General features: G+C 38.8%; 2 protein-coding genes across 3 annotated transcripts in view; one reads left to right on the top strand and one right to left on the bottom strand.

The window, feature by feature from the left end:
• Positions 1-100: 100 nt before the first annotated feature.
• cpvl (carboxypeptidase vitellogenic like) lies at positions 101-4,666 on the top strand. The gene is made up of 13 exons (XM_015036850.1): positions 101-248; positions 420-601; positions 699-820; positions 2,185-2,299; positions 2,394-2,452; positions 2,556-2,635; positions 2,729-2,795; positions 3,146-3,268; positions 3,412-3,543; positions 3,637-3,735; positions 3,833-4,006; positions 4,119-4,301; positions 4,383-4,666. Exons 1-13 carry the CDS (start codon positions 244-246, stop codon positions 4,479-4,481), a joined length of 1,440 nt encoding a protein of 479 aa, XP_014892336.1. The 5' UTR covers positions 101-243; the 3' UTR covers positions 4,482-4,666.
• A 680-nt stretch (positions 4,667-5,346) lies between these two features.
• Positions 5,347-10,549, bottom strand: part of creb5b (cAMP responsive element binding protein 5b) — a 49,015-nt gene continuing 43,812 nt past the window's right edge. For both annotated transcript variants that reach the window (XM_015036848.1, XM_015036849.1), the window contains exon 11: positions 5,347-10,242. In XM_015036848.1, coding sequence (XP_014892334.1) covers positions 10,085-10,242 — 158 coding nt within the window. In that variant the 3' untranslated portion in view covers positions 5,347-10,084. The remainder of the gene's footprint in view (positions 10,243-10,549) is intronic.

The raw sequence follows: 10,549 nt of genomic DNA, 5'->3' as shown, positions 1-10,549 counted from the left end.
CAGAGCAATGTCGTTTACTCTTTAAAGAAGACGCATCATACCTGCCAATGTCCCTGCGAGACATCGTTCAGGGCTCAATCTAGCAACTGCAGGTAGAACAGAAACCACGTGGTCATCCCTCACGTGACCTAAGACTTGGTCATGTGACTACCGCTCACAGTGAAAGACATTTTAATCGCTCTGGTAGTACATTCCTTTAATTGAAGCTGAAATTTGCCTCGTTTCCTTAGAGACGGCGGGATAATGAGGTGAGTGGTGACCAGCTAACTCTCCTTTAGCCTGCAGCAGGATGTGTCACGGTTCCTGTGCGGTGGGACTGTGGTGAAATCTGACTCGGTGCGGGGTTTGAGGCTCACACGGAAAGAGGATCATATGACACTGATATGAAGTCTCAAATGAAACCTGTACCTGTTTTCCAGGATGCTGAGAGAAACTCTGGCTCTCCTGTTCCTCTGGGCCTGCCTGGGCCCTGCAGCCGCCGCACGGAGCTGCTCGTCGTTTTTCTGCAGGAAATCTCTCAGAGTCAGCGGTCTGAACGGAGTGGACCCCGGGGCTCCTCTGTTTGTCACTCCCTATCTGGAGAAGGGCGCCATAGATGAAGGTAAGAGCAAGTTCTTGCATTATATAAACATATAATAAATAAACACGACATTCTGCGACGTTAACTTTATTTTTGCACTGCTACGCCTTGTTAACAGCCAGGAAACTGAGTATGGTTGGAAAATTGCCTGGGGCGAATGTCAAGAGTTACTCTGGATACTTCACAGTCAACAAGAACTACAACAGCAACCTCTTTTTCTGGTTCTTCCCTGCACAAATGGTGAGCTCAGAGTATTTATCTACAGCATGACACTCACTCATCCTGTTATGCTCAACGGTTTCAAAAAGTACCATGTGTTTTGTTGTTGTTGTTGTTGAGGAACTAAAATATTCTCCACACTCTTCACCTGTAAGCTTTCAGTCAACAGTGATTTGTCAGGAATCCCTTCCATGACAGTTATCACTGCGAGACAAATCGAGACCATTTTGAAAGCTCACAGTGGTTTGTCTGCTGCATCTAGTAATCAGTAACTTTGAGTTTTGATCAAAAACTTGACCAGTGCACCAAGAGTCACATGCCGACTCCTGACAGGCAATAAAAGCCAAACTTCTTCAGTTTGCAGTTTCAGCTCTACTTTATGTTACGAGACATGTAATCGAGTGTGGTCAGACATTTGCACTCGCATGAGGACTCTGGTATTTTAAATGTTGGTGAAAATACATGTCCGTTACAATTGGAAAACTTGAAGGAGAACAAAATCACTTTAAGAAGCTCAAATATATTTGAGTAAAATATCTATTTTTACTGGTTCAAGTTTCCTTTTCCTAACTTGAGGTGTGAGTTAGTCAACCCAGGAACCATCTGGTTGAGTTTCAGTGTTATCTTCCACTTTATGTGTTTAGTGAGAGTCATTAACTGCATGTGATCCCTTTACTCTATTCTGACATCCAATTATTACTGAACATCTCTTCAGCAAATGTAAATAAATAAGAAATGTTTGAATTTATTACACAGGCTCAAAACGAATCATAAAAACTCAAATGTAAACGCAGATCCTGATATTTAGTTAAAATCCCCTGAGCAGGTTTGAACTTTATATCGTCGCTTAATAATAACCATGATGCTCCAGCAGATTTCAGCTCATGGCGAAGTAGAAACTTGGGGATTCAGTGGTTGTTTCTGGTCAATGTGGCAAATTTTCTTTGATTTGAGGCTGACTGTTTGTGTCAGATGTCTAGTTATTGGTCAAATGTCTCTACATAGAAAAATTACGCTATAAATTTAGACATTCTCTACCAATTCTTCTTTTTTTTTTTAGATGCAGCTAAAATAATGCAAGTTGCTTGTTTGAATTATAAAATCCAAAGAAAAATAAAGTTGAAAAATAGTTAAAAGGTCTGAGATTCATGGCAATGAGGAATGCATAGAAACTTCAGACCTTATTAATTCCACATATTTCCATGCAAAATTACTAACAAAAATACTTTATGTTAATCACACTGTAAGAATCAGACAAATATAATCTACAACTCTACCAGAATGCAACAAAAAGAAGTTCAACCTTTTGCTTCTACTCTTTAAAGTTCACCTCACCACTAGGTGGAGCTGATTTATTAATTTGACCTGGGATCCCTGATTTCCAGGCACAGCAGGACAACGCCCCGGTGCTGCTCTGGCTGCAAGGTGGACCCGGTGGCACCTCCATGTTTGGTCTCTTTGTGGAACACGGACCTTACTTGGTGTACAAGAACATGACTGGTAATAAATGGTTTGCCAGAGACGAGCAGCAGATGTGGTAATGTTCTGTTTGACACAGTTTTTCGTTAGTCTCAGTCTTTCTCTGTCTTTGCAGTTGGTTTAAGGGATTACTCATGGACGAGCAGATACTCAGTTTTGTACATTGACAATCCGGTATTTATTTTCCTTTACTTAAAAAAAAAAATAATAGAACGAATACATGATTGAAACATATCTTTAACTATAATGTATTTATATATATATATATATATTTTAGGTTGGAACAGGTTTCAGCTTTACTGATGATGACAGAGGCTTTGCTCAGAACCAAGACGATGTCGGCAGAGATCTGTACAGGTCTGCTTTCCTGCTCAGCTATCGATTCTCATTTCTTTGAGGTTTTTGTGCTTTATTTGCGTCTAACTTATCACTTTCTCTTCCTTTTAAAAGTGCTTTAACACAGTTCTTCCAACTCTTTCCTGAGTATCAGCCCAATGAGTTTTATGCAACTGGGGAGGTAAGTTTTGCCTTTCAATTTTTTCACATTAAAACCCTTGAATTGGCTCCATTCGGCAAATATCTATAATTCCATATTGCAATTACCACTGCACAGTTCCAGTAGGCTGTAAATGCACTCATGATTTTCAAACTGGAATATAGATTCAAATATACAGAGAACGTGAATATTTGTGCCTTACCAAGTTGCAGAAAACTTCTGGTGTATTTCTAACTGGCTGTTTAAACACTTATTTGTTGTTGCTGCCTAAACTGGGTTGGATGAAGCTAGCATAGTATAGATACATAAGCGCCTCAGACTCTGATGTCGGATGTGGTCTTCACTTCGTATCTTTATTTTTATCTCTGCAGTCATATGCAGGAAAATATGTTCCTGCCGTTTCCTATTACATCCACAAGAACAACCCCACCGCAAAGGTGAAGATCAACTTTAAGGGCATGGCTATCGGTGACGGACTCTGTGATCCAGAACTGGTTGGTATCGTGCAAACGTTTAAAATCTGTGACGTCCCTTCAAATGTGGCGTGCTCCGTTTTATTTCCCCATAGCTACAAATTCCAGATGTTACTGGCGTTGTATGTTCGCTCTCAACTCTCTGTTCGGTCTCTCCCCGTCAGATGCTGGGTGGTTATGGAGAGTTCCTGTATCAGACGGGAATGATAGACAAACTCCAGAAACAGTACGTGGACAAGCAGACGGACCTCGGCGTGGAACTCATCCAGCAGCAGAAATGGGTGGAGGCTTTTAAGGTAGAACCCAGGATACTTTATGTTGGTCGTCTTTGATTTGGATTGACTATTAATCACCCCATGATGGTAAACCGTTTCCTTTTCTAACTTTAGGTTTTTGACTCTTTGCTGAATGGAGACGTGGATCCGTATCCGTCGTTTTTCCAAAATGCTACAGGCTGCACCAACTATTTTAACTACATGACATGCCAGGTAGTCTGAAATCAGAGCTGCTTGAAAAGTTTTTAAAAACGTTTCAGTGCGTTCACACATCACTGCATTCTCCATGTTTGTTTTTTGTTTTCCACAGGAACCTGAAGACCAGGAGTACTTCTCCCAGTTTGTGACGCTGCCTGATGTGCGGAAAGCCATCCACGTGGGTAACCTGACCTTCCACGACGGCTACGAGGTGGAGAAGCACCTCCTGCAGGATGTCATGAAGAGCATCAAACCATGGTTGGGGATTCTGATGGACAACTACAGGGTAATGCACAACAGAAATTTCATTCAAAAGAATCTTTCAATTTCTCAAATTAAATTTTTAATAAAAAAAAAAATAAAAAAATCAACAAAAAACAAATGTGGCACATGTACAGGTCCTAATCTACAGCGGTCAGCTGGATGTGATTGTAGCAGCTCCTCTGACCGAGAGGTTTCTGCCGACTGTCAACTGGAGCGGAGCCGCCGAGTATAAAGCTGCTCCAAGGTTCCACTGGAAGCTCCAGCCCGACGACACCGAGGTGGCAGGTTACGTCAGACAAGTCGGAGAGTTTTTCCAGGTGAGCAGATGTGGAGGACAGACGCCCCAAATGCTACATGCAGATGAGCCGACATTTGAATAATCCTCTCAACCTGTCCAGGTCATCATCAGAGGAGGAGGACACATCCTGCCTTACGACCAGCCGGCGAGGTCCTTTGATATGATCGACAGGTTCTTGTCAACGCAGGGCTGGGCGTGAAATGGTGTCGATATGGGCTTATAGGACGCACTGATAGTGGAGTGTTGATTTTAAAGACCTTTGATTGTCACAACAAATGTAAATGAACTGTTTCTGTATATAGTTTTGCAAAAGGTTTAAAATATTTTTTTTTTCTTTAAATTGATCACCACTAATGAAATTATACAATTTCTCATCGACTTGAATTCAGTTGAGAATTTTTTTTTGTTTGTTTGTTTTTTTACACAGATCAATTTGAAATTTTTTTTTTTTTTTTTTTTTTTTTTAAGAAACAAAGTGGCTTATTTTGTTTTCTATGTTTTGGTTTAGGATTTTACATGATCTTGCTTTAACAGTATTGGTAATTTTGAAAATGCACACAAGGGGTCGCTGTAATTCAGTGAATTGCAACTGCAGACAAATAAAAAAAAAAGAAATCTGACCACATCATGGTCAGTGATGGTGACATTTTGTGAAAACAGTTAAATCTTTGATCTGATTAATTTTAATTTGAGAGATTGTTGAATAAATCGCTACAATATGTGACATGTTTGACAGATGAATCTGCTACATCATGAATATTTTCAGCCTGCCTTGTTTTCACAATTATGTGAAAAAGCAGTAGTGATGTCTAATTTAAGACATAAAAGATTAGAAAATACATCGTTCATTGAAACAACAACTTTAACTGATAACACTGCAAGAAAAACATGTCTATAAAAGTTACAAATATCGCACCATATCTGATGAGACATTTCCTTCTAAAGGATTCTTGTAGAAAACAAACTAAAATTGTGACGTTTTTGGTGAGTCTGTGTGAATTGGTACAAATTTAGAGATGGATAGACTTTATTTTGGTTTGAAACATTCTTAACAGTTTTTTTTCCAAGAAAAATTAGTATTTGGTAATGCGCATAAGCCTACACATCCAGGTTTGACCAACTTATTTATTTTTTTACACTAACTTGTACTTTGAGGTAAAGTAAACAAACTATTTCTAAATGAAGGGTCTCAGTTCAATTTAGAGAGTAGTGTATTTTCAATACACTACTCAAAATAGAATGGATGAATGTCATCCATTATTTTCAGAATGGATGACATATTTAAGAGATTAAATTCATCCAGAGTTCTTAAAAATTAGCAACGTAGCCTTTTATTTCTTACCAACTTAAAGATCATGCAATTGGGATCTGCATTTTTATGTTTTATAAAGCTTACACTGTGCACAACAGAGATAGTTGCTAAGTCTTCCATAAGAAACAGACAAATAATTTGGACAAAACATATTTTACCCAAACTGCTTCTGCCAGTCCTTAAGAGAATAGGACTGTGGGTGGTGAGCCATATAGTCTGAGCCATTCCTTTCCAAACTTGTAGATGTTGAAGTGCAATGATAGAATAAAGTTATTAAAAATTCCTGATATTTTTGAATAAATTGCTTTGATTTGATTTATTTTATATATTTAAGAGAGTTACCCTGTGGCGAATGTGTTTTTCTAAGTGATACGTTCTTTAAAGTGTAAACGGAAGCTACCTGGAACATTTCTTGAACAAATAAGTTCAAAAATGGAAACATTTCTGCAGGGATGTTAATGTGGTTGTACAAACTGCATCTATCTGCATGAATCCGGCACTGACGTTAACTGCCACGTTATTTCATCAGGCATCTATCAAGCTGTCTAGACGGCTTAATAATTAATGAGCATTCTAAACCTTTAAAGCATCTAACTATTTAATGAGCCGTTATTTTTTTTTCAAGGACAGTTGATCATATCACCTTTAACAGGATTACTTGCGCACACACACACACACACACACACACACACCAAAAATCCATTCCCACATAAGTGACTCTGAACCACAGAAAATACTAAATCGTATGTTACAGAACAAGTGCTTTATTTTCATACCGTAATGTAACTGCAATGATATTAAATGTCTGTACAAATGCAAAATAAAACAAAGGCAACATAATTACAGACACAAAACACACAAAATGTTGTACAAAGTTATGCAGGCAAGAATGGATTCATCAGTTCATTTCATATAAACAAGTTTTTAAGCGCTGGAACGAGTCTCCAGGTTTAGGCGTACAACAAAAGGCAACGAGTGCTATGAAAACATTATGTACAAACGTACCACACATTTCATACTCCCTTCAAAAAGAAAGGTGGTGTCAATACATGTACATGATTATAGAAATTAATGATATGTACAATATTTATATATTTAAATTTCAAATAATACAGTCACAACATCATCAATATGATGTTGCACACAGATATGCACACGTTGTACTTCCATCTGACCGTTTTGTTTGCCGAAAGAGTAACAAATGTTTTTTTGTTTTTTTTCTTCTCTGTGATAAATTCAAATTCAGAGCCAAAGAGAGGAAGGTTATATACAACTTCAAAGTCTAATGATTCCAGTTAAAGTATTCTGAGGACGTTAACATTTTTTTTTTTTTTCCATGCAAAAGATTAATTCGGAATGGTTAATTCAGACATCATCTCGGTCATTAGTTTTACAAACTAAAAATAAGGCAAGCTTCCAGTCAGAGGGGTGGTACAACAAAGCCCTTTTTTTAAGAGAATTTCTCTCACTCTTCATCACTCATACTGAGCTGCACATGCAGGCTCCGACATCAAGAGACTATATAAAAAGCTACTATTCCCCAAACCCTTCAACAGCCTAGCATGAATGGGAAGAGAAACTTTTTGAAAACAACAAGAGCACAAAGTTAAACCGTGTGACATCCATACCGATACTTAAGGTCTCCTCGTGATGCAAGCCAGGCACGGCCTCTCAAAAAAAAAAAAAAGAATAAAAAAAAAAAGGCAAAACACGCTACGTTTTTCTCGCTGGTGTGTGAAGATGGGAGATCGCTGAGAATTACTCTGACCTTTTAATATGGCTATTCTACCCTCTGTCACATCAGAGGACAAAAGTGCATAGACAACTGTGATCGCTCCACCTGCCAGTGGAATGTATTTCACCCATGCTGCTGCAAAACACAGTGCAACATGGTCTGCATGCAATTCATCTGACATTTCTGGTCATTAAGGAGAGGAGATAAAGACGCGACGCGGTCAATATGGGAAGTTTTGAGGTCGGAGGGAGGGGACAGAAAAGGGCAGAAATAGAGAATTGGAAACAACTATTTAACACATCGATGTTTTTCTCAGTACATAGATTTCTAGTGAGGCTACTGCCCTGAAATGAATGCCACATGTCAGTGACAAACTAAGTAATACAATAAAAAAAAAGAAAATCAAACAAATGTGGCACAGGAAATAAGTATTGAACACTTAAAAAGTATTTAAAAAGACCAAGAAAGAGAAGAACAACCACTCAAATCTGTCAGTATTTAGAAAAAAGAAAAACCTTGCACCCTATTAGGTGATTAATAGTATTTAATTGTTGGGTTAAAAAAAAGTTTTTATTACCAAGAAATGATGCATTAAGTATCTTATGAGGAGTAAAAGCAAAGAAATCTCTCATAACCGTCACAACCTTGATTGCAGCAAAAGATGGTGGTGGTGGTTTTGGTTAAAGAGAGGCTTCCGACTGCTCCAGTGAGCACAGTTAGGGGCACAAACAGGTGTTCCTCGCAAAGTCTCTGACAGACGAGGCAAGAAAAATTGCTTGGAAGAGCCAAGGAATACTTGCAGAGTTCTTAAGAAACACCTGGAATTAGGCTCTACGCATTCACTGCACAAGACTCCACTGCTGAAGTGAAATCAATATAAACACTGGGAAATGTAGTCTGTTCAGCTTAAGAACAAAATTACACTGTTTGAGTGTCATTGTCCACACCATATTAGGGGAACAAATTAAGAATTATACTATCCCAAAAACACGACACTAACATTGAGGTTAGAAAGTAATTTAACACTGGCAGGCTTAATGCAATATAGATGAATAGAAATATGTAAAGGGACATATTTATAAATAATCTGAAGGTGAAATGAATTTAGGTTTTTAGACAAGACGTTGATCCCAAACAAACAGCCAAGGAAACTGACTTAGTTTTAGAAAAAGAAAATACAGTTGAATGGCCCAGTCAATCATCTGACTGGAATCCATTTAAAAATCTTTGGAAGATTTTTAAAGATCAGCTGCAGAAGAAATCAAGAACAGGAACAGGCATGTAGACGGACAGATCAGGATCAAATCTAACCAACTAATGAAGTCAATTTCCTTATGTCTGTTCTGAAACGGCTCAAAAAGGCTTTTCCCCCCTTTTCATATTAGATTACATACATTTTAGGAAGCATCTTCAGTACTCATTCCCTGTGACATTCCACATCATTGCACAAGATCTGGTGAGATTTAGTTTTAAGTTTCTTCATGAGTAGATACTACCTGGGCAGTTACAGACATGCAGTATGACTGTCATGAGAAAAACATAAATATGCTCAATACTTATTTACCTACAGAAAAATCTGTCTCTAATATGCATCAGACATAGACAATTAAAGTAGTAACACACTAAAACACATGTTTTTCAAAGTTGTCTAACATAAGCAAACAAAGATTAAAAAAAAAAAAAGATTCAGGCACATTGTGATAACTTGGAAAGTATACCAAGAAAGAAATGCTTAAAGGCTGTCTGTTCACCAGAGGAAAGAAATTTCCCAAGTTCTCCTGTTTTCTCACAAGCTTCTCTCTTTTTATATGCTCTAACACAGCGAACTGAACTTTGTTCTGCACAGAAGAGAAGGAACAAAAGATTACTATACAGTACTCGCATGCATTCGCACAATCAGACATAAATTTCATTTGGAATTCAAATCCAAACACTCGACACAGACAAATAAAAGTCTCCAACGATTAAAGCTTGAGTTGGTCCTGCAGAGCGTAGGAGTTGGGTCTCAACCCCTGAGCTGCCTCACCGGGATCACAGTGTTCAGTTCTGTAGCTGACACAACATCAAATGTTTTGGTCACTCTGATCGTAATGCGGGGGATACAGTAAAGGAGATCATCAACACTGCTGTTGTATTGCTTCCGTTTGTTCGCAAGGTATCGTCACTGTCATGCAGATTATAATAAAGCTCATTAAGACTTATAGTGACAGGGTGAATGCTAACAGTCATACCAGCTTTAAGTCTTTACAAAGGCGTGGCGCCAGTTTGACTCGGATTCTGTGTCAAACACACGATACCGAAGTCCACCTGTCTGTCTAGCACAGGTAATGATTTGACTTCTTATTCAGTCCGTTACGCGTACAAAACCTAAGACATGATTCTGGAGGAGATAATCGGATGCTTTTTGGCTCCTTTCTCTGGTTCCATAGCCACCTTAGTCAGCTTTGTACCATAACAAAATAGAAAAACTCCCCAAAAACTGCTGTTGGTTGATCAGCAACAACCCTTCTTTCAGCCAATTGCACAAAAAGAGCAGACAGAAAAACAAGACTGAGCAAACCACAGAGCCACTGCGCGTTAACGGGGTTGGTCTATAAAAAATATACTGTAGCTACTGTATAAAGAGCAGCCGCGCTGGTCTTTTGAGGTTTTTCTCCTAGTGGAAAAGGGGGGGGGGGGGGGAGGGGCAGCGTGTGCAGCTGGTAACCCTCAGAAAAGAAGAGGGGGAGCTGAAAAAAACGATACTCTCCAGTCCCTAGTGGATGGGGTTAACGTCTGTGCGGTGATTGGCCTGTCCGTGCACAGTGCCGCCCCCTACAGTCGTGGTGGAGGTGGTGATGGTGTTGTGCTGGATGACCTGCTGCTGCTGGGAGCATACTGGGGTTGGACTGCCTGCCGGACTGCTCTCTGGACCTGAGGACACAGCAGAGACATCACTAAGGATAGTTATATGTGTAGGTTTAACAACAAAAAAAACTTGCTAAATACAAAAATAAACACAAACCATTTCATAATAGTAAAGAAAGAAGCAATTTATTGGTAAAAAAAAAAAAAATTTATAGCTTTTAAGATACAAATATTTCTTTAGTACATGTAATATTCCAAAAGACAAAAAATAGGATAAGACAGACACCGTAAATTGAATCGGTTAAGCTGGTAAACATGCCGGTGAGTCGTAGACACATTGAAGATGACGTCTGCACACAAGCTGGACTCATCA

This window comes from Poecilia latipinna, unplaced genomic scaffold, assembly GCF_001443285.1.
Source record: "Poecilia latipinna isolate Pla-1442-1.1 unplaced genomic scaffold, P_latipinna-1.0 Scaffold382, whole genome shotgun sequence".
In the NCBI taxonomy this organism is placed as follows: domain Eukaryota; kingdom Metazoa; phylum Chordata; class Actinopteri; order Cyprinodontiformes; family Poeciliidae; genus Poecilia; species Poecilia latipinna.
Note: the sequence above shows the minus strand (reverse complement) of the source record. Positions and strands in the feature narration are given on the sequence as shown.

Excerpts from the sequence above, each read along its gene's own strand:
- cpvl (XM_015036850.1), top strand. Across the intron at positions 2,453-2,555 it reads TTTTGTACATTGACAATCCG|GTTGGAACAGGTTTCAGCTT; the intron begins GTATTTATTTTC and ends TATATATTTTAG. Across the intron at positions 4,302-4,382 it reads AAGTCGGAGAGTTTTTCCAG|GTCATCATCAGAGGAGGAGG; the intron begins GTGAGCAGATGT and ends CAACCTGTCCAG.